The sequence below is a fragment of the Colossoma macropomum genome, unplaced genomic scaffold, assembly GCF_904425465.1.
Source record: "Colossoma macropomum unplaced genomic scaffold, Colossoma_macropomum, whole genome shotgun sequence".
Taxonomy (NCBI): domain Eukaryota; kingdom Metazoa; phylum Chordata; class Actinopteri; order Characiformes; family Serrasalmidae; genus Colossoma; species Colossoma macropomum.
Genome location: NW_023494803.1, coordinates 28,987,434 through 29,008,299, shown reverse-complemented (window position 1 = coordinate 29,008,299; position 20,866 = coordinate 28,987,434). Strand labels below are relative to the sequence as shown.

Sequence of the window (20,866 nt, the reverse complement as noted above, 5' to 3'; positions counted from 1 at the left end):
TACTGTACCTCAGGACATCATATCAACATGACTACAAAGTCAAACTTTAAAGGACCTTTGCTGTTTATGGATGTGAGACTAATGAATCACAAAGAAGACACTCATCTTCAGTGGAAACTGGAACAAATCCACAGAAAATACAGATTAAATCTCAAACTGCTTTATCAGGAGCGAGAATTGTTGTTGACGGAACACAAAAAGTTGCTGCATTTGAGAATTTGTGAACCTTACGCAACTATTAACAATACAATGAGAGCCATATCAGAGACAAAAAACGACCTGCAACATATTCGTCATTCAAGGTCAGCTCCAGCTGTAAGAGGGACACCTTCATCTAAATTTCTTTCAAATGAAACAGATCAGCTCATAAGAATGAGGTCCTCAAAGTCAGCATCACCATCTGCCCTGAAGCAGGGTTCTGCTCTCTCTCTAACACCAGCCTTCAGAAGAAAGGCTTCAGAAACAGGTCCATTATCCATCGTTCAACTAAAGGAAATAGCGTTAATTGACAGCATTTCTCAAAAAGAGCTGGCAAGCCAAGAAGAACAAGAGAGACAAAGAAAGGAAAGACTGAAACAAATCCAGAGAGAAAAAATTCAACAGAAAATGCAGATTTTCCTCAGGACTCTAGAAACAATCTGAGTATATACACTGTATGAGTACGGAGCCCTGCTGGTGACATCCTGTATAAATAAAAATAATGCATGGCCACAACTTGGTAAGGTACGATCTCGTTCCCACGCCTTACTAAGTCGTTGCCACACATCACCAGCAGGGCTCCGTAGTATGAGCTCTAATATAGTATTCAAGCACTTTATGTTATCGTCCTTCCATTTCAGGCTTACTTTGGACTGAGACAGTTATGTGAAGGCTTGTATTATTCAAAAAATGCTTGAATATACATTATATATATATATATATATATATATATATATATATACACACACACACACACACACACACTGTATATTAGTATATGTACTGATTATATGAATTCAGCATATTAATAATACTTCTTAAAAAATGTGCTCCATTCACTCAGACAATGCTTCCCATTTTCCTCATGGTCAAAAGAGCACTGTGAACCGGTGATTCCATCAGTAACACCTGGTTTTTCTTCCACTGTGGGGATTCTGCAAGTGTTTTATCTATTAAAAAAGGAAATAATGATGGTGACCAAGTATCTATACCTATTATCCATTTAATTTATATTAGATAATGTACATAAAGTAATGTATTTGAAGTTTGCAGTCATTAAACATTAGGATTAGATTTGCACTGAAGAATCTTGCCATCAAAGCAATAAAAATAAGTCTTACTTTCACTCTCAATGGTAACACGAGTAGGCAGACACTGGGTGAGGTCACCATACTCCAGTGTGCACAGAACAGCTGCTTCAGTCTCCTCTTGTGTTTTGCACATGAAGACGAGAAAGTTGCAAAGTTGATTTCTTTCAATCACTTCTACTGTCCCAATGAGCTCCTGTAGCCCAAAAAATGGAATCAGACAGATAAAAGAATTAGTCCAACATGAGCAGAAATTTGAACACCCCCGGTCAAATTACATGTTTTGTTCATTTTCTAAGTGAAAACAAGTTAACACATTCTCCTTTAAAGAACAAACCTCAATATGACATTCTGCTGTAAAATTCTGTGCACAATTTGCTGATTTTAACATATCTGAATAAAACGTAAAATATAAAATGTGATATAACTTTTATGCCACATACACATGCAACATTTTATTTTTGCCCAATATGTTAAATTCAGTAAATAAACAGTAATTGTGCAATAAATTGATGCACTAATTTTTCCCTTAGAAAATCAATAAAACACATAATTTGGCCAAAGGCACCCAAAGAATTGAGAAGGACCATTAACTCTGTGTGTGTCGTACCTTGATGAGCAAAATTTGTTGCTTGCGTCCAGCTAAAGCATTGAGGTGCAAGCTTAGGATCTCAAGGAAAACTTTAAAATCAGTCTGTAGATGCTCTTTGGCAAGTCTCTCCAGCGGGACACATGGAGGGATGTTATGACGACTGATCTGCACAGTGCGTGTTAAGTCCATTTCCACATTGTACGTTTCCAAGTACACGCCCTCAAAGGCAGTGCGAAATGACACACATACACTTTTGCCTTGTTTACTCTCTATCAGATTATATCCACCTGAGAAAGAGAAGGGACAAGATTAATATTTGAGTCAGACTACATAATGTCTGAGCACACTACGTTAAGAAAAATTAAAATAGTATTACACGTAGTTTCAGTTATAATGTACAGTCCACTTCAACACTTTTTCATGGTTGCTTTATGGACATTTTCATGTTATGCTCTATTTATCTATCTATTTATAAGCTTTAATGGTTTTACGTTTTCTGTTGTTCTAATCTTTTCACACCAAACAAAACATCATGTGCAAAAGTTTGAACACCCCTGGTAAAATTACATGTTTTGTTTATTTTCTAATTGAAAAATAAACTAACAAATTCTCTATAGTAAACTTAAATATGGCAATATTTTTCCAAACATATTGGGAAAAACATAACATTTTATATTTGATTTTTTCCCCATATGTTAAATTGAGCAAATGAACAGTAACTCTGCATTAAATTGTGCAGAAGTGTGTTCTCTGCAGATAATGAGACAATGCATACTTAATTTCACGTATAATACTACAGAACTTGACTTGAACTTTTGCATGTGACTGTATGCTATCCGTATTCCAAGTGATAGAGAACAGATACTGATTTTTACCTATGAGGTGATAAGCTGTTTGAAGGTCCTTCAGCTGCATTAGCCTGGATTTCAGCAGAAATTGCTCAAGTTGCATGAAGTCATCAGTTTCCTCTTCGTCCAATGGCAGCCCTTGGTCCAGTTTATCTTTTAGATTCTGAAATGACACAGTGATAGGGACACGGTCTGAGACTACCGGCCTTATCAAACTATGTATGATAAGATATAATAAGATATGATAAGACCCATGCAAGACTAGACGTGATGTCCTCTCTTGGTTATACCTTTAATGCTGCCGTTTCAGCACAAAGTCTCTCTCTTTTAGCACGGAGTGTTAATATTGCAGCATGAAGCTCCTTTACATGATCTTGCTTTTGCTTTTCCTGGCCTGTTGTTCCAGCCTTCTCCAACATCAACAGGTGATCAAAGACACCTGAGAGACAAGAGGTTATACATACATTAAGGTAATCTTACTTAATGGCATGACACCTATTAGTGACACTCTATGAATAATAGTACATCTGATGCTAAAGAAGTGAAAAACAAATGAATGTAGCAAATATACGTGTAAGATATGAATTACTTTTCCTTTTGCCCTCTCCTTCACCTCCTCACACAGACACACCCAACAGAGTGAATGCTGTGTAATGGCAGATCATATTTCACAGTTTATTTAATATTAATATGAAGGCAACAGATACAATTTCTGATCCCCAAGTTTTCTGGTTTTCACTAAAGAACTCAGAAAGAATTGTTTTCAAAAGACATAATGAAATACAAATATTTCTACTGGGGTGTGAAAATGCTTACTGCCTTAAATGGTTTTACTACTGAGAGAAAGAATGTCCTTTTGCATATGCTTTCTTTTATGCTCCAAAATATGTTGTCTTTTTGTTGAGCCAGCTGTACTGTCTTACAGTTGGGGGACCTTTGACCCAGACCCCCTTCACCTTCTTCCCCAAACTTTTGATCTTTCCCACTTCACCTGCTTTCCTTCCTCGACCCCCAGTAACTCTTCTTAAGCCATGTCAGACTACGTGTTTATTAGACTGGTGAAAAACTAATGACCAAGCTGTGCCCAAGCATGATTCTCTGCATGCATGTGAATAAAATTCAGAATCTGAAGATCCAGTCTCCTGACTCTTTCAGACAAATTTCTAACACTACACAATAAAGACCCTAAATTGGTGGCTACAGTGACCAACATCTTAGAACACTGCCAAAACAAATATAAAAAGCGTCCGTAACGCATGTAAAATAAACGTTACGCCATATGGAGGGGAAAAAAAACACACACACACACACTTAGGATTACTACAGTGCTCTTTATAGTAAATACAATGTTTACATAGTAAACTATAGTGTACTATAGTACTCTAATACATGCCTTATATTAGTGTTTACTGTAGTACATTATTATAAAAGGGATAGTTCCACTGTTCTGACAAAGTTTCTTACATTGTCAAGATGTCCTAACGACATATAGCTATATCTTCTTCCATAAAACTGGACCAACTTATCAGAAAATGCTACCAGCATTTAAACTACAGACAGAATATTATGACAGCCTAAATCACTTCATCAGACACTCGTAACACACTATTTTATAAGTCTGTATACTATCTGCACATGCGCAGTAGGACCGGGACGGGACAAAACGTTAGAACACTTGCGCTCAAATCTGATTGGCTGAATGTTCAATATATATACTTGATGTGCGCGCAACTATGACCGCTTCACAACGAGTCAGTATTAAGGCGCCAAAGCACTAAAAACTACTGTGCTATGAATGGACAGATACGCTGCTCGCACCACCGAGTGCGCTGATAAATTAAGTAAGAACCCAGATTATTTATTTATTTTTTTTAAACTGAGGGGCTGGCAAATTACTTCCTTGACAACTAACTAAGGCTAAAAGCTCTAACAGGCTCAGCCTCCTCTCCATTATTGTTCAGTCTTAAGGCCTACTTTAAGTCACGTTACTGAATTTCCATCCACCTAGCAAACCTTAGATTCACTGCTAGCCTCCCTGTGACGGTGCTAAATTAGCTACCGGTGTAGTATAAACTCCCGTAAATTCACCTTGTTTTCTCACGATGTCCATTTTCGTGTTTGTTGTGATGCTCCACGTTCAAATCTGGCGCTTTCAGCGCTCACCACCCGCCATTAATGCGGACGTGAGGTCACAGCGAAAGACGACGTCACATGTAAACAGCGCCTCCAAGGGCGTCAGTGCTCAGCAACGTTTGCGCAGAGCGGATTTATTTCTCAGTTCTGTTTAAGAATGTTTCCCGATTCATCACAGACGGGTGATTTGTGACTCGTTACAGAATACGGCCGTGCGTTTCCGCGCTCTGAGAAACATACGATAGCTACGGATCAGTTTTACACGCAAAATGTGAAAAATCTGAAGAGGGAGGCCAATCAGCAAGACGGCCAAAAACAGTGTGGTGGTATCAGACAATAAACGAGCCAAATGAAAGCCTGACACTGACTATAGCAAGTGTAATGGTGCGTTGGTAATCTGAGCCAGCTAACCTAGCTAACTTCAGGAGCCGCTCCTTTTCTCAGGATGATCTGTTCTGGTTGGGTCGGACAGTGATGAGTAGAACATGCGGAGCTGTGAAATGCGCAGTGTTGTTATAGGAAAATGTGAACAAGGAAGTGCTGAGTGTAGATCTCTCGGTATGTAAAGTAGTTGTAGAGGTAAGTCAGTCTGGGTGTTACAGACTGTTTATTTTAACACGTGAGTACTTGACATTGAAACATTAACTGACGGCTGAGTGTGTGTTTCATTGTCCAGGACCTTTGCTATACACGTGGAATCTCTGATGTATGCTAGTTAAAGTGGAATTACACCAAATTTCCAAAATGTCTACATAATTCAATGCTATAACATTTTTAGTGTTCTATAATACTTTTATGATAATCTATAAAATGTTTGCCTCTTATAATATGCCTGTAGTACTTTATTATAGTAATCTATTTTATTTGTATTTGTAGTTTTCTGTAGTAATTGCCCAAGTGTACTATAAGATTATTATAGAAATCCCGTATAAATTCCTACAGTATTGCTATAGATCTTTTATCATAGGTGACAAGTCACAAAATATAATGAGAACTATTTCTCTCTACTTTTTACAGTTGCAGGTGCTCATCAGTCCATATGGATGACTGCAAACAAATCCACTGTTCTCTGAGAACCTGTTGGTCCAGCCCATAACTAACACTCAGATACGATCAGTATGGATGTCATTGGACAGAAGTACTTCACAACAATTGACTTTGTTTTGTTTGCCCTCCTTCTTGTGGCCTCCATGGTCATAGGGCTGTACTATGCCCTCTCTGGAGGACGACAGAGAACCACTCAAGAATTCCTGTTGGCTGACCGGAGCATGAAGTGCCTACCCCTTTCCCTGTCACTCATGGCCTCTTTCCAGTCAGCTGTTGCTATAGTCGGCACACCAGCAGAAGTCTACACCAATGGCACACAGTACTGGTTCATAGGCTGCTCCTACATTCTGGGACTCCTTATTCCTGCCCACGTTTTCATTCCAGTATTCTACAGACTGCATCTCAGTAGTGCTTACCAGGTATACCACTGCTTTTTGACCCACACCCCCCCTCGTGTTAACTCATGTCTGTTTGACATCTAGTGTTTGTTCTTAAAGTAATGATTGTGTGATGTGTAGATGAGATGTGAGTAAATGTGTTATCTTTATAACACATGATTAATGGCAAGAGCTTCTGCAAACAGTGAGAGAAGTCTGTATCCCTGAATAACATAAGCATGTTGCACATTTGAAGTAATTGATGTACCAGCACTTTTTAATCCCTTTTTGTTGCTTCTGTATCTAAGTATCTGGAACTCCGTTTTTGTAAAACGGTCCGGATCTGTGGAACAGTTACCTTTATTTTTCAGATGGTAAGTTGCAGATTAGAAGAAGCCCATGACACCTAAACACAACACTTATGCATGGATTGTCTCATCATAGTACATCATAATGAATGAATTGTTTGGCTGTGGCAGGTCATTTACATGGGTGTTGGCGTGTATACTCCTGCCCTTGCACTAAATGCAGGTGAGGTTCTTTGAGTATAGTCTGATAGCCATCATGATACAGACATATGCAAAAGTTTGCAGCGTACCTGGTCAAATTATTATGTTTTTTTTTTTTATTTATTTTTGTGAAAATGGGTACATATCTTTTAAAGGGAACACACTTTTGCACGTTGTAATGCACAATTACTGTTTATGTGCTGAATTTAACACATTGGGGAAAAAAACATAAAAAATTGTGGCCTGTGCAAAAGTTACGGCTATAGATTTTGTTTTATTTTTTTTCAACATGTTAAACTTAGCAAGTGTACTAAAATCTACAGAAAAAGTACTGTATTTACTTGCTTCCCTGTAGTGGATGTGTTAATTTATAGTCACTTAGAAAAGGAGCAAAGTGTAATTTGTCCAGGGGTGTTCAAACTTTTGTGTACTACTATATATCTAAACTTTGTTCATTTCCAACTATTACTATATTTATATACGTATTATTTCTAAGACAGTTTTGCTATGTGGTACCTTTAGTTACTGGTTTTCACTTATGGGGAGCAGTATTAGCAACTGGACTAGTATGCACAGTGTACACTACTTTGGTAAGTGCATTTATTTATTTATTTTTTTCCCTCCTATTCTATGAAAACCGTGATAAGTAGTTCATTGTGTCGGTGTTTGCGGCTGCCTTGCAGGGCGGACTGAAGGCAGTGATCTGGACTGACGTGTTTCAGACATTGGTGATGTTCGCAGGTCAGCTGGCTGTCGTCATAGTGGGTGTGCAGCAAGTTGGTGGGCTTTCTAATTTTTGGAGGAAAGTCAGAGAGGGAGACCGCATCTCCAGCATTGAGTAAGGAAAATTTTTCAATGATGGTGAATGCAAACAAAAGCTTTTACAAGTAGGTATGTTTGGTTAGACATTTATAATGTATTTACATGAGATCAGTGGCTGGTACTTACATTGTTTCTTTTAAGCTTAAATCCAGACCCAACTGTGCGGCACACCTTCTGGACATTAGCACTTGGTGGAGTGTTTCTGATGCTTTCTTTGTATGGGGTGAACCAGGCGCAAGTGCAGCGATACCTCAGTTCTCGTACAGAGAAAGAGGCAGTAATGTAAGTGTCTCTTGAACCAAGTGTGTCAGATTCCAGCATTGAAGAGCCACAGCACTGCAGAGTTTAACATTCTGCCTCATTTGAATTCCCAGTTTTAAGTGAAACAATTACCAAGACCTTCAAGAGTAGAATCTGGTGTGTTACAAGAAGAAAAACCTTAATCTCTATAGAGCTGTGGTTCTCCAGGACCTGAATTTGACTCTTCTGTTTTATGCTATATTAAAGGGCCTATATAACGAACTATCTAATTGTCCTTGGATTTTTTGTTTAATATAGCATGTAAACATTAGGGTTGCACCGATTTGACATTTTCATCCCCAGTACAGATTGCATTGCCAATTCTGATACCTGAACTCAAGATACTGGCTGATACGGTGTACTGATACAAAATTTTTATGTTCATCAATTTAAAAAATCTGTATAGTTCAAATAATGTTCTGTTGCAAATATTTTACAGGCTCTGAAGTCTGACTGGTCTAACTGACATAGCTGGTTTGAAGCTCAACCCTCCTGCACATGAGTTTTATTCAGACACACTTTATTGCACTTATTGCTACCTGGGAGCTCAGTATGAAGCACTGTCTGTTAACTATATATATCTATAGAAACACATTGGACATTTGCAAGGATACAGAGTGTTCTAACTCCTTAAACAAGTTTTCTGGTAATGTGATTATTTATAGTTATTAGCTGTATGTACAGTATAAAATTTCATGAATGTAGAGGTGTTTATATTTAATGTTTGTTACAGTAACATAGTGCTAAAAAAAAAAAAAAGTTTGGGTACTGTTTTCCCTTACAACACCTTACATGTATCACACCACCATGAATAGATGAAAAAAAAAAAATACAATTTTAGGCCAAAATCTTGTCTTAGAATGATTATAAAACAAAGTCTCAAGCGTCAGACAGCACATTCGCATCCATTTCATGTAATAGCTTACTGTGATGTACTTTTAGAGGTGTTGGGTTCCTATGTAAAGTTTTATAGGGCAAAATAGCATCCCAAAGGATACTCTCACCCACCCCCAAAATGTCCCACTGTTGTACTATTTAAAACTCAGAAGACAAATGTAGAGTCACTGGTGATTTTGGATAGTAAATTAAATAGTAATATTTGTATTGTAGGTATTGCGACCCCTGGTTCCTTTCACCACCACTGTAAAGAAATATCGTTTTTTTTTCAAGACTCTCTGCAATGAGGCAATTTACTTCAAAGCACTCTCATTGTTTTTGTTTATATCGTAACAGTTTAATTGTGCAGAATTTGTGAAAAATCAGTGGAATTCCCCTTTATGGCATGATAACAAAAATAACCTGTTTAATTCTAAGATTTGGAGAGGTTGGAAATTGGTCATGTAAAATGTGCTGTTAGTTATGACTGTATTTTGGTACATAAATCCACACAAATGCACTAAGTGGACCTCAGAAGTGGACAAGAAAAATATTGAATATGGGCCGTTTTAAGAAAGTGTCTTCAGGGGGCATTAAAATTAGGTGCTTCTCTTCTATAGCTCTCATTAATGACCCTTACGCTGTCTTGCAGGTCATGCTACATGGTGTTTCCATGTCTTCAGATTGCTTTGGGTCTAAGCTGTCTAATGGGACTTGTTATGTTTGCATGTTACGGTGATAACAGCTCTTTAAACAAACAGTTCCTCACTTCTAAAGACCAGGTCAGCATCACTTCCATATCAGCATGCAGGATTTACTATAAATGCTGTTATAGATGCGCAAAAATAATTTTATTGCGGAAATAACTTGTCCATATCATTTATACATACATTTAATGTTGCACTACAGATGGTCCTGTACTTTGTCATGGACATGCTGCAGGACTTCCCTGGACTGCCAGGATTGTTTGTTGCATGCTTATTCAGTGCATCTCTGAGGTATGGGTAAGCTATTACAGCATTCTGTAGATTTATTCACCTTTTTGATTCATTTCTTGGAGCATTTTGGGGTGTAATACTTTCTAAAAAGCACCTGGAGAAAGGCCTAAAAATGCTGGGCCACAGGAACCCTGGTACGCTCTCAAGATTGATGTAACTGCTGTTAGTGGGACTGTGCCTGCTGAAAACAAGTAAACTAGTGTTGTTTGGGATTTGTGTCTCACTGACTGTAATGGATCATTTTGTTTAATGTGTATTATGAAACGCATTGAAAGGGCCCATCTCATGGAAACCTGAATTTCCTTCACTTTATTGAAATAAAGGAGTTTGAAGTAATGTGTAAACATTGTTAAAGTTTCAAAATGTACCACTCACTGCCCAGTCTGTATAGTCCTTAAAAACAGTCTGTTTTGAATTCAGTGTTTCTGTGATGTTACAAAAAACAGCAAATTTACATATATCCACCTATTTGGCCTAGAGCAGTTTAGCCCCACCCACTCATATTGAAGTTCTAAGGAGTGTTTCAAGGAGTTTCTAAGGAGTGCTTTTTGCATGAGGCACAATACAGGGCAGCCAGTCAGAACAGAGATCAGTTAAGTTCTGTATCAGCCTTAAAAGCGCACTAACATAAACAGTCCATCTAATTCTTAGGGATAGAGAGAGGTTGGAAAATGGTAATGTATAAATTAATTATGACCTTTTTTTGTATAAAACCACACAAATATCACAAGTGACCCTCAAGGGGGAAAACACAAAAAGTAGCATATGAGGATTGAACTGTGTTTCATGTCACATTTTGTATTTCATGCAAGAAAGTATACTTTGTGAAACTCAGGGCCAACAGGGTTCTGCTATATAGAAGCCTTACTGAGAAATACAATTATTTCAGTTCTGATGTCAACTGAAGCTAAAAACAGGTTCTGTAGGATGGATCTTGTAAGAGACTAGGTGAAAGGACAAAGTTGTTATCTGACCCACATAAGCACAACAAAGACTTCAGTCAGTGGGCTTTAATGTCTTTCATGTGTACAGCAAAATGTCACAACAGTAAGTTTCAGAATTAAATGAAATAGTGTTTAAACAGGCCAGGCTGATAAAGGCACTGAATAAACAAATGCTCATGTGTGCTTTTTCATGGAAGCTGGGTACTGTTCTGTTCTGATTTGCAGTTTCTTGAGCAGTAACCCACTTCCACTGTTTGAAGAATGAATTGTTTTAAAAACAAACAGTGACACAAGTTCCTGATGTTTTAAGTCTTTCTGTAACAAATTCCAAGCAGATGGTGCAGCATAACTGAAAGCTTGTTTTCCTAATTCAGTATATAGAGTGGGGATCATAAGATGTACAGACCATAACTCCCAGGTCCATTTTAATATATAAAATTACATATATACCAATGAAAAAGAATTTTAAAAAGTGGCAAAAGCAAGTTTCTTTTTAGCTTCAATAGATAATCATGACTTATCCCTAAAATAAAACCCTAGTTTCATCTTAAATTTCTTTACCAAAAGCAAAATTTGAGAATTAAATGTCAAAAAATGAGCTAATCCTTTTATCCCACATCACGCTCATGTAAAACACTAGCTATATCCGACTTAAACCAGGGATTTTCAAGGAAATAAAGGACAGTATTTAGGAAAGGTTGCATTTAACTATTCAGACATAGAACTTTCTGTTCTTTTCCAAAAAAAAGTGTATTGTGTGTAATCTAATTTACTCCAAATTTACTTTTGTGTGTGTGTCTGTGTGTGTGTAAAGGGATATATTTGCATTAATTTGTGACTGCTGTTCCTTTCTTCGAAGCACAATATCCTCAGCTTTCAATTCCTTGGCCACAGTAACAATGGAGGATCTGATCAAACCACATTGTCCTTCAATGACAGAGGCTAGAGCCACTCTACTCTCAAAGATACTTGGTGAGTCATTATGAGCACCTGTTTTGATTGTTTAATGCATGGTTTATAGAAGATTTCATTTTATACAGGAAAAAACACTTTTTTATTTTAATTTTAAAATGACAAGAAGTTCAGAGGGTTTAAACAAACGACTAGCATAATAGATTACTTATATGTAATAATTTTGGTTGTATTTCCAATCTAGCGTTTTCTTATGGCCTTATATGTCTTGCTATGGCCTATGTTGTCCATTTGATGAACAGTTCTGTTTTGCAAGTAAGTACATTTTGACTGTGGTTATATTTGGAGTTGTCATGTGTTTAAACAACAATCTGAAGGCAAAAGCAAAGAAAAAGGCAAAAACACATAAATTATGTTCTGAGATATATTGATACATACACCATGCAACAATGTATTCTGAGTAAAATGTTCCCCTGTATTACTCATTTCCAGGCAGCACTCAGTATCTTTGGCATGATAGGAGGACCCTTGCTGGGTCTCTTTTGTCTTGGGATATTTTTCCCGTGGGCCAATAGCACTGTAAGTGTGTATGTGTGTATGTGTGTGTGTGTGTGTGTGTGTGTGTGTGTGTGTGTGTGTGTGTGTGTGTGTTTAAGGAAAGCATATATGAAGTTCTATGTCACTATCTGGACGCTGTCCTGGTAGCTCCAGAGGGGTTACTGCTCAAGAAAAAGCACACAAGCATTTGTTTATTCAGTGCCTTTATCAGCCTGGTGTGTTTAAACACTATTTCATTTAATTCTGAAACTTAGTGTGACAAAATGTATTTCAAATTGAAACATCTGTAGCATTCCCTTCTCATTAACTATACAGTGCTGCATTTAATATTTTGCTGTACACATGAAAGACATTAAAGCCCACTGACTGAAGCCTTCACTATACTTGGCTCATGAGGGTCAGATAACAACTTTGTCCTTTCACCTAGTCTCTTACAAGATCCATCCTACAGAACCTGTTTTTAGCTTCAGTTGACATCAGAGCTAAAATAATTGTATTTCTCAGTAAGGCTTCTATATAGCAGAACCCTGTTGGCCCTGAGTTTTTCACAAAGTATATTTTCTTGCATGAAATACAAAATGTGACATGAAACAGTTCTCTGGCATTAAATCTACTATGAAAAACATTTTTCACAATAAAAAAGGGACCATATGCTACTTTTTTGTGTTTTCCCCTTGAGGTTCACTTGTGATATTTGTGTGGTTTTATATAACAAAAATGGTCGTAATTAATTTATACATGACCATTTTCCAACCTCTCTTTATCACAAAGAATTAGTGTGTGTGTGTGTGTGTGTGTGTGTGTATGAATATTCTTGTAATAATCAGAGAGCAGTGCAACAGAACTAATCTCAAATCTTTGGTTGTATTTCTTGCAGGGTGCTGTGACGGGGCTGGTTGCTGGTCTAGTCATGGCCTTTTGGGTTGGCATTGGTGGATTTTTGACTCAGATGCCGATCAGTGTCACCATGCATTCCCAGAACTGCACTGATACAGTAGCAACAGAGAACATAACCATGGCTACAGTGACTGCTATCTTGACTCCAGTCACTGATAAACCAAGGTAACATGCTGGCACAACTTACGTTTGTGATCTAGTGAGACACTGACTGAGAAATGTGTGATTTAATTGAGTGCAGTAAAGTGTCACATGATTCCTCTTTATCAAGGTGGATTCTGCATTGATTCTGCACTGTAATATCTTTATCAATATGGCTGATTTAAAATTGTCTAGCAAAATGAATATTCAATATCAGCTGCTAAAGCTTAGTAAAAAAAATGGAGTTGAAGTTATGTGGATCTCAGAGGTGAATGAAAGACTTGAAAACAATGTAGCTGCAGTACTATCGGGGCATTAGAGGACACTAATCTGATTTTTAAAAATGATCATTTATTTTGCTAAATAAATTGAACCAGAATGTGACCACAGTTCTGACTTACCTAATTTATTTTGGTACATTAACATTTTCAATTTTCAGCATCACAAAAAATAGAAAAAATAGAGAAATTAGCAAAATTGAGGAAAATTTTGAAATATTCAGTTCAAATTTATTTGTTTACTCTTTTTTTAAAGTAGACACCTGATAGCAGCAGAAAAGAAAACTCTCTAAGAGTCTCCAAGACTCAAAAGGAAAAAAAAATAGACCATCACAGTGTACAGTGCTCATTTCATGAACTTTTTACTTTTTGTCATATAACAATAAACATATGATAATACAGCACTGTTTAATGCAAAAACATTCGCTTTATAAGTACTTTTTGGTCACTAAATTTTCCCCGCAAGTCTTACATAGCCCCGTTCCAGCGGCACCCCTTCTCTCATGCTGGGGCTGCATTTCGAATTGTCCCCTGCTCCCTACATAGTGCATAATATAGGATTTTAAATACTGGCTTATACACCCCAGCAGGTATAATGTTGCTAAAAAATAGTTATTAAAAATAGTCATTAAAAAACATTTGGGATTCAGCCACATCCATACTCAACAAATTATGCACTATTTGGCTGTAGAAGCTAGAATTGCGAAAACTCCATAGCTAGTACTGAGTACACAAGGTGTTTGGGATTCAGCCTTTTTCTTTTTACCAAATAAACTGTAATTGTATATTAAAATGTACAGAAGTGTGGAAACTTTATTCTCACTTATTCTTAACTCAGTTTTTCCACAAAGTAGTTTCAGCTTCATTTGTTTCATATCTACCTCTTTTGCATACTAACTGACTACATTTTTTAATCCATTGGTCTCAATTAATGTACTCAATCTCCAAGTTTCTTGAATGACAGCAGTTTTTAATACAGTTGTCACATATTGCCAAGGATTAGGGATTTACCGGAGTCATTCAATATTATTGACTTTCTAGTTTTACATCTTTCTTAACATTTTGCTTGTAATATTCTGCTCTGTGTGTTTGTTCTTTTGATCTTAGCCATCTTTCCATCCCTGCTGCTGCACCACAACATGATGCTTTCTGCACTATAGCACGATACCACTTGCCATGTAAACCGAAATATTCTGTTTTCCCTCATCCTACTACAGCACATTGTCATATTTTCTCCTGAATCATTCAGATTCTTTGTTGGAAACTCTAGACAGACTTTTTGATAGAGAGTTGACATAATGTTGAGGAAAATGAAATGTTAACCGAGGCATATTTTCTCATATTTCAGCCGTTGACATTGTTGATCTTGTGATAGTATCTCTTACCTGTTTCCTCTTCCTGGAAGCTCAGTGTGGAGAATTTGTTTGGGTTACATGATGCTTGTTCCAGTTCTTTATTCTGGAGCAGGCACGCATATGCATGTTATTTTGATATGTAGTTTTGTTCTCCATTCTCTTGTTCTATGCGCTTTTCTATTTCTATTTTCTATTTCTTTTTTTCTTTACTTTGTTCAAAAGCTTTTTGGTCATTATGGCTGATTGTATTAACTGCCTATCCGAGGGTCCCTGTACATTCCTCAGATGGCTGTCGTTTTTATTCTGAAACCTGCTGATGCATTGTGTGCAGTAGTGCACACAGCTAGATGCCGCTCAACAATTTGGTGTGAATAGTGAGTAAAATGGACTTAAGCCTATAATTTTTTTTTACTAGAAACAACATAGATAACATTTTCTAATTGTTTTTTCGTGCCACAGTTGTGCCTTATTTGAATTTACATAAATTCAGTATGGATATGTAGTAAAGATTTCACAAAGGGATGTTAAAACATATTTTACAGAGGCAAATCAATTATACATTGTATGCCCCTAAAAATATCTTAGATTTAAGATATAAAGAAGTGGAATAGAAGTAATATTGCTTAGTCCTAATTGTCGTGGCCTAATATGTCCTAATTGTCGTGGATTGTCACATACTCCTGTGCATATGCATTTATGATGGACAATAATGTGATAATATTTCACATCATTTTTAACATAATATATACATATATACATTACATTATGTAGTGATAGTGTCCTCCATTCGACCTTGCAGGCAGAAAGGGGCCTTTTTTTTTGTTGTTCCCCTGAAGCTTTTCTTATCATAATGTCATTTATGTTTTTCTCTTTTCCTTTAGTAAACCTGTTGGGCTGCATGGTCTCTATTCACTTTCATACATGTGGTATAGTGCGCTGAACTCCTCCGTTGTTGTTCTTGTTGGACTCATCGTCAGTTTCCTCACAGGTATGATTTAATCACTTGTAAAATGAACAATAGTGCATAGAATTTATCCTTAGGAGAAAAATGTGTATACCTGAAGTGGCATAAAAAAGCTTCTTAATGGATTGTATTTACTCTGTTAGGGCCAATGAAAGAACAAGACTTGACAAGAGGGACAGTTTATCCTCTAGTGGAGAAGATACACTCTTTCCTGCAAATGCTAGCAAAGCCCAAACCTTGCTTGGGCTCCTCTCCAGAACACAGGGTAATATGTTCAACTAGTCAGTCTTCAAATGTATATAACCTGTCTTACACATTAGTCAGCATTGCTGTGGACTGTGAGTGCTGACTGCACAATGTTTTTGTGTTTCTAGCAAATCCCTGTACGCCATGATCAAATGAATGGTGTTGCCAACACAGAGAAAAACACTGAAATGGAGGAAGAAAGAGGGACTTTTCTCCCAGTATCCCAAATATCCTGTTTGGAGCAGGAAACAGCAGTGTGACTCACCATGAGAAAAACCATGAGTTGTAAGTACAGGTGTAAGAACAGCTCTGCAGTATTATGATATGGTATTAAATTTGCTTTGTTTAGAAAAGTGCTTTTTTCTCCTTTTCATCTGAGGTTATAAGAAGAACTCTCAGATCAAAAAGGAGTTGAAGAATTTGTATGAAAAGCAAAGCACCTTATGAACATCAATTGTGAACAAATGAAGAACCAAATATTGGGAGAATGTGAATCCATGATATGGTGACTGTAATTACTTGAATGCTGGTTTATAAACTTGACACTGTAAATTTAGTGTTTGCACTTGTATTGATGAGACATGAAATATGTGCCTAACTTGCAGTCCCATCCTGGGACAGTGAAGGCATAGTTGCCATTTGTGGTCTTCATTGAAGTGCTTGCAATTAGTAAATGCAAAATGACAATGTTTAAAGGGAAAATGTGAAGTGAGCATAAGTACATTAAAAGTACTATTAAACAATAAGTATATCAGTTACTAGGTTTCGTATCCCTGACTAATTTCTGACTAATGAAATCACTCAGATGTAAACAAAGCCATTTAGAGTGGTTTGATGTGAAATCCTCCTTTAACTCACTTACTTAGTATTGTTCTCAACAGTGGTGATAGGGGCCAGACCTCAGAAGAGCTTAATGCCACTAAAAGCTACTTACTGCTATATACTGCCTGATGCTTGAAACATTGTTTGGCAATAGTTTTACACATATTTTTTTAAAATCCAGAGATAAAAGCAGGTCATTTTAAGGCAAATTAGGACCAAAAGGAAAAAAAAATTACCTTTATTTTACGCTTATTAACATTTGTGTATACAATTTTAAGAAACACATGGAGGTTCACTGGTTGTTTTGGAAAATGGCTCGATTTGCGTTGTAGACATAGCAACCCCTGGTTCCTGTCACTACCACTTTAAAGAAAATCTGAGTCAGTAAGTTTCTCTACAGTGAATTATTTCACAACAACCCACTCTTAATGACTTTGTTTGCAGAAATATCTGAAATTAAAAATCTGTTGAATTCCCCCTTTAAGTTGCAATCTACTGACCCCAATCTTTGGAGTTAGTGTTCATGATCTAGCATGAAGACATAACTGCTGTTGAAAGAAAAGAAAGAAATATGAAAAAGTGCAAAAATCAAAACAAATGACAGTTTCCATATGGTTAAATAAACAATATTCTATAATCTATTGAAAAAGAAATAAATATACAGAAAAAACATTTGAGACACACAGATAAGGAAAGTAAAGAACAAATGAGAGGAAAAAAGTATTGTTTAGACTGCTCAATCTCTTAATTTATAAAAAAAAGACACTTCCACTTGAAGAGACTGTAAATGAGGCAGAAATACAGCAAAGCTTCACAAGGGAAGATTGTGTTAAGATGGTGATGTCAATTAATTACTGCAAGAATAAAGTGATTGAAGGCAAAGCATGTTGAACAAAAGCTTAACTGTAACTATTTTAATTTGTCCAAATACTTATGATACACTTAAAATGCGGAATTGAAAACAAAAAAATACTCTTCCAAAACAATAAAACACACAGAACTTAAAAAAATAGAAGGTGACTTGTACTTCTGCCTCATATTTGTTGAACTGAGTGAAGTAAGTAACGCACAGAAATATGGTTAAAATGTTCAGTTTTGGAATGTACTGTACATTTTTTCTTACAAAGCCAAAGCAAACATTTTGTACTGTATTATCAAAATATGAATTCTGTCTAATGCTAAAGATCATAAGAAAATAAAGTTCATCATGACTTTTCTGGTGCAGTTTTTCCAGACATAGTGGTTCTACTTGATATTCATTACTGTTTGTCATAAATCTTTGCAGTCATGACATAAGTAGTAATGTTTTACAAACTTAAAAATAGGAACGCTATAGCTTGTTATGTACCACCTCACTACCACCCATCTCTACTAAGTACTCACATCTCAACTAACCCTCTTTATATGTTAAATACATTAGCAAAAAGAGACTGTGTTGGGTAAAATAGCAACTGGAGTAGTTGCTTTTAGTCTGTGACACTTTATTGGACTTAATGTCCTGACAGTTATGACACTTTTATGATGTATGCCTGACAACACATCGTGCAGTACTGACAATAAAACTGAAGGAAGGGGGAACAATGTCATGACTCCTATGCAAATACAGTCATCATGTTGTACGTAACAGAGATCCTATCTATCTTAACATGGGCAACATTTACCTGTATAACTAGACTAATTTACATGTGTAAATTTTTCAGGCAGTCAGTTTCCATGTAAGCAAGAACTAAAAATACACCCAAACAACTAAGCCTTGCATACACTATAATAATATAAATAATACATGTATTTGTGTCCCAGTGACACAAACAAATCCTTCCTTGGGTGAAGTTGGGTGAAATGTGATGGAACAGGAAACAGGTTCACTATTACACATCACTGTTTACTTTACATTTCAGTATGGATTTCTTTTAAATGTCAGTCCTTTTCTCTGAAACATTGGAAAACATGATTAGCAATCAAAATCTGTTGAAAAAAAAGTATTGGTAAATTCTAATTCAATAGTTTAATAAAGTATTTAGTTTAAGCTAAGTAAACATCACATTAAGCATGGAAACCTTCACCTTTGGCTTTTCCTGCTTGTAAACTGTTTTCACCTCAGGCCTTCACCACCGCAGTCAGTACTGCACAAAAGTCCAAAGATTTTCCAGTCAACAGCCATTAAGTACAAATTATTCATTTTTTCAGAGGAGATTAGATATAAGATAATACATTTGCATAAGGAAGGGGAAAGTCAAAGGAAAATGAGTAGTTCACAAAACTGGAGTTAAAAAAATATTAATAGATATAGAGAAAATGATACTTCTACTAACTGTGTAAATACCAAAATGGTCACCATCACATAAACAGTACTTGAAGCTTTCATTCTGAGAAATAGGAGAAAATCAAGCTCCACTTTTCCTTCAGATCTGTAAAATCCATGGTGTTTCTGTCCATTCTTCCGTTTTAAGAAGACAAAGTCAACTATTTCTTAGATGTTGAGAAGCAGAAAATGCTTCTAAGACTGAACTTTGGAGGTGTGGAGGAATATTCCTGCAGAATAGAAAGTCTCTTTAAAAGAATGGAAGCTGTAATAAAGGCAAAGCGTAAATACTATAAATACTGTTTATGTTTTTTTTTCTGATATTGAAAAAAGAATAATTTTTACTTTTAGAGTGGCCTTGACTAGAAATCAAATAAATCAAGAGTGTTCTTACTGGCCTGCTGCTAGCCATGTGGTCAAAGCTTCAAAACAAGAACTTACTTCAGTCCTGAACAATATAGAAAATAAATGTATTTTCTCAGCTTACCTGTGGCTCTTCAAGGGTCATTCTCCATTTAAAGTGGGAATTCAGGTTGATACATTTTTAAACAAACCCTTTTATTCCAAAACTAAACAACCTTAAAATGTCCATTAACATCTCCTATTATCAAATATGTAAAATGGAGAGCCTAATTCCAAACATTTTATTATATTTTAGTGTAAAATGCAATGTTTTAATCAGTTTGTCTTACCTTAATGAGGCATTCTTTTTGTCATAAATTTATTTTTCCATTTAAATTTAACGTGACTGAATTTATTTGACATTCAATTTGAATAATCATGTTACCAAAGCTCTTTTATACACATGCACTAAAATACAGAAACACAGATGCCTTTTATATATTTTATTGTGATTCCATATACTGTTTTTTAATGAATAAATTGTTGTACAATAAATGCTGAAATTGAACTACTGAAATAAAAAAAGTGCAGAAATGTAAGTAATTTCAACATTCTAACATTTCAGACAATATTTCTTATCATAACAAATCTGTAACAGCAGTGACAATTTGTGACGATATAATGTTAATGCAGAAGTCCAAGTTTTTCGAGTCCAAGAGTTCAGAAACCTCTTCATGCAAACAGTACATACAGTAAACAAAGAAAAAGTTCACTACAAAACCTTATTTGTTTTTAAACTGTCCAGTCTGAGATCTCTTGTTTCTTGTCAAGTAAACAGCCCTGTCTGAATCTGTATGCTGTCTATACAACCTCTGCCTCTCTCCTGCACTTTGTTTGGTCATACCTAGCCAGGGTAGCAAAATGACAAAATAACTCACCGACTGAAATGTTGATAAAGATGAAATTTCTGTATTTACTAGTTTTTCAAGTTTTCTGATCATTCATGACAGTAACATTAGTCACTGGTGTCACTGGTGTTATATGAATACGGTGTAACACTAGTGACTGTGACACCAGAGACATTCTGGTTAAAACTGAGGATTTTGTAAATTGGCTGCCCTATCAGTGGTCAGGTGACCTTGTACAACTGCTTGACAAAAATTGAATTACCCAGTCATTAAAGCACATAACGCTTATATAGAAATTGCTGCCTGATAAACAAAATTATTAATAAATTCATGAAATATAATGAGCAAATATAGAGCATTGAGATGCTTCCTCTCAAATGAGCCTTGACCCAAGGAAGCAGTTTAATAG

General features: G+C 36.2%; 2 protein-coding genes across 8 annotated transcripts; one reads left to right on the top strand and one right to left on the bottom strand.

Moving 5' to 3' along the window:
* Positions 1 to 933: 933 nt before the first annotated feature.
* Positions 934 to 4,978, bottom strand: cenpo (centromere protein O). The gene is made up of 6 exons (XM_036593493.1): positions 4,815 to 4,978; positions 3,017 to 3,165; positions 2,754 to 2,889; positions 1,897 to 2,165; positions 1,320 to 1,482; positions 934 to 1,148 (listed from the first exon to the last, which is right to left on the bottom strand). The coding sequence occupies exons 1-6, from the start codon at positions 4,834 to 4,836 to the stop codon at positions 1,039 to 1,041; spliced, it is 849 nt and encodes a 282-aa protein (XP_036449386.1). The 5' UTR covers positions 4,837 to 4,978; the 3' UTR covers positions 934 to 1,038.
* slc5a6b (solute carrier family 5 member 6) lies at positions 3,102 to 18,140 on the top strand. Of its 7 annotated transcripts, none has more exons than XM_036593487.1 (17): positions 3,102 to 3,196; positions 5,877 to 6,325; positions 6,592 to 6,657; positions 6,763 to 6,814; positions 7,315 to 7,382; positions 7,476 to 7,630; positions 7,756 to 7,896; positions 9,443 to 9,572; positions 9,700 to 9,788; positions 11,592 to 11,704; positions 11,889 to 11,959; positions 12,137 to 12,223; positions 13,080 to 13,264; positions 15,755 to 15,861; positions 15,981 to 16,102; positions 16,212 to 16,368; positions 16,463 to 18,140. In XM_036593487.1, exons 2-16 carry the CDS (start codon positions 5,978 to 5,980, stop codon positions 16,341 to 16,343), a joined length of 1,866 nt encoding a protein of 621 aa, XP_036449380.1. In that variant the 5' UTR covers positions 3,102 to 3,196; positions 5,877 to 5,977; the 3' UTR covers positions 16,344 to 16,368; positions 16,463 to 18,140. The 7 variants fall into 7 exon arrangements, with proteins under 7 accessions (XP_036449380.1, XP_036449378.1, XP_036449376.1 ...); XM_036593485.1 differs by lacking the exon at positions 3,102 to 3,196 and adding an exon at positions 4,973 to 5,243; XM_036593483.1 differs by lacking the exon at positions 3,102 to 3,196 and adding an exon at positions 4,991 to 5,417.
* Positions 18,141 to 20,866: the final 2,726 nt, after the last annotated feature.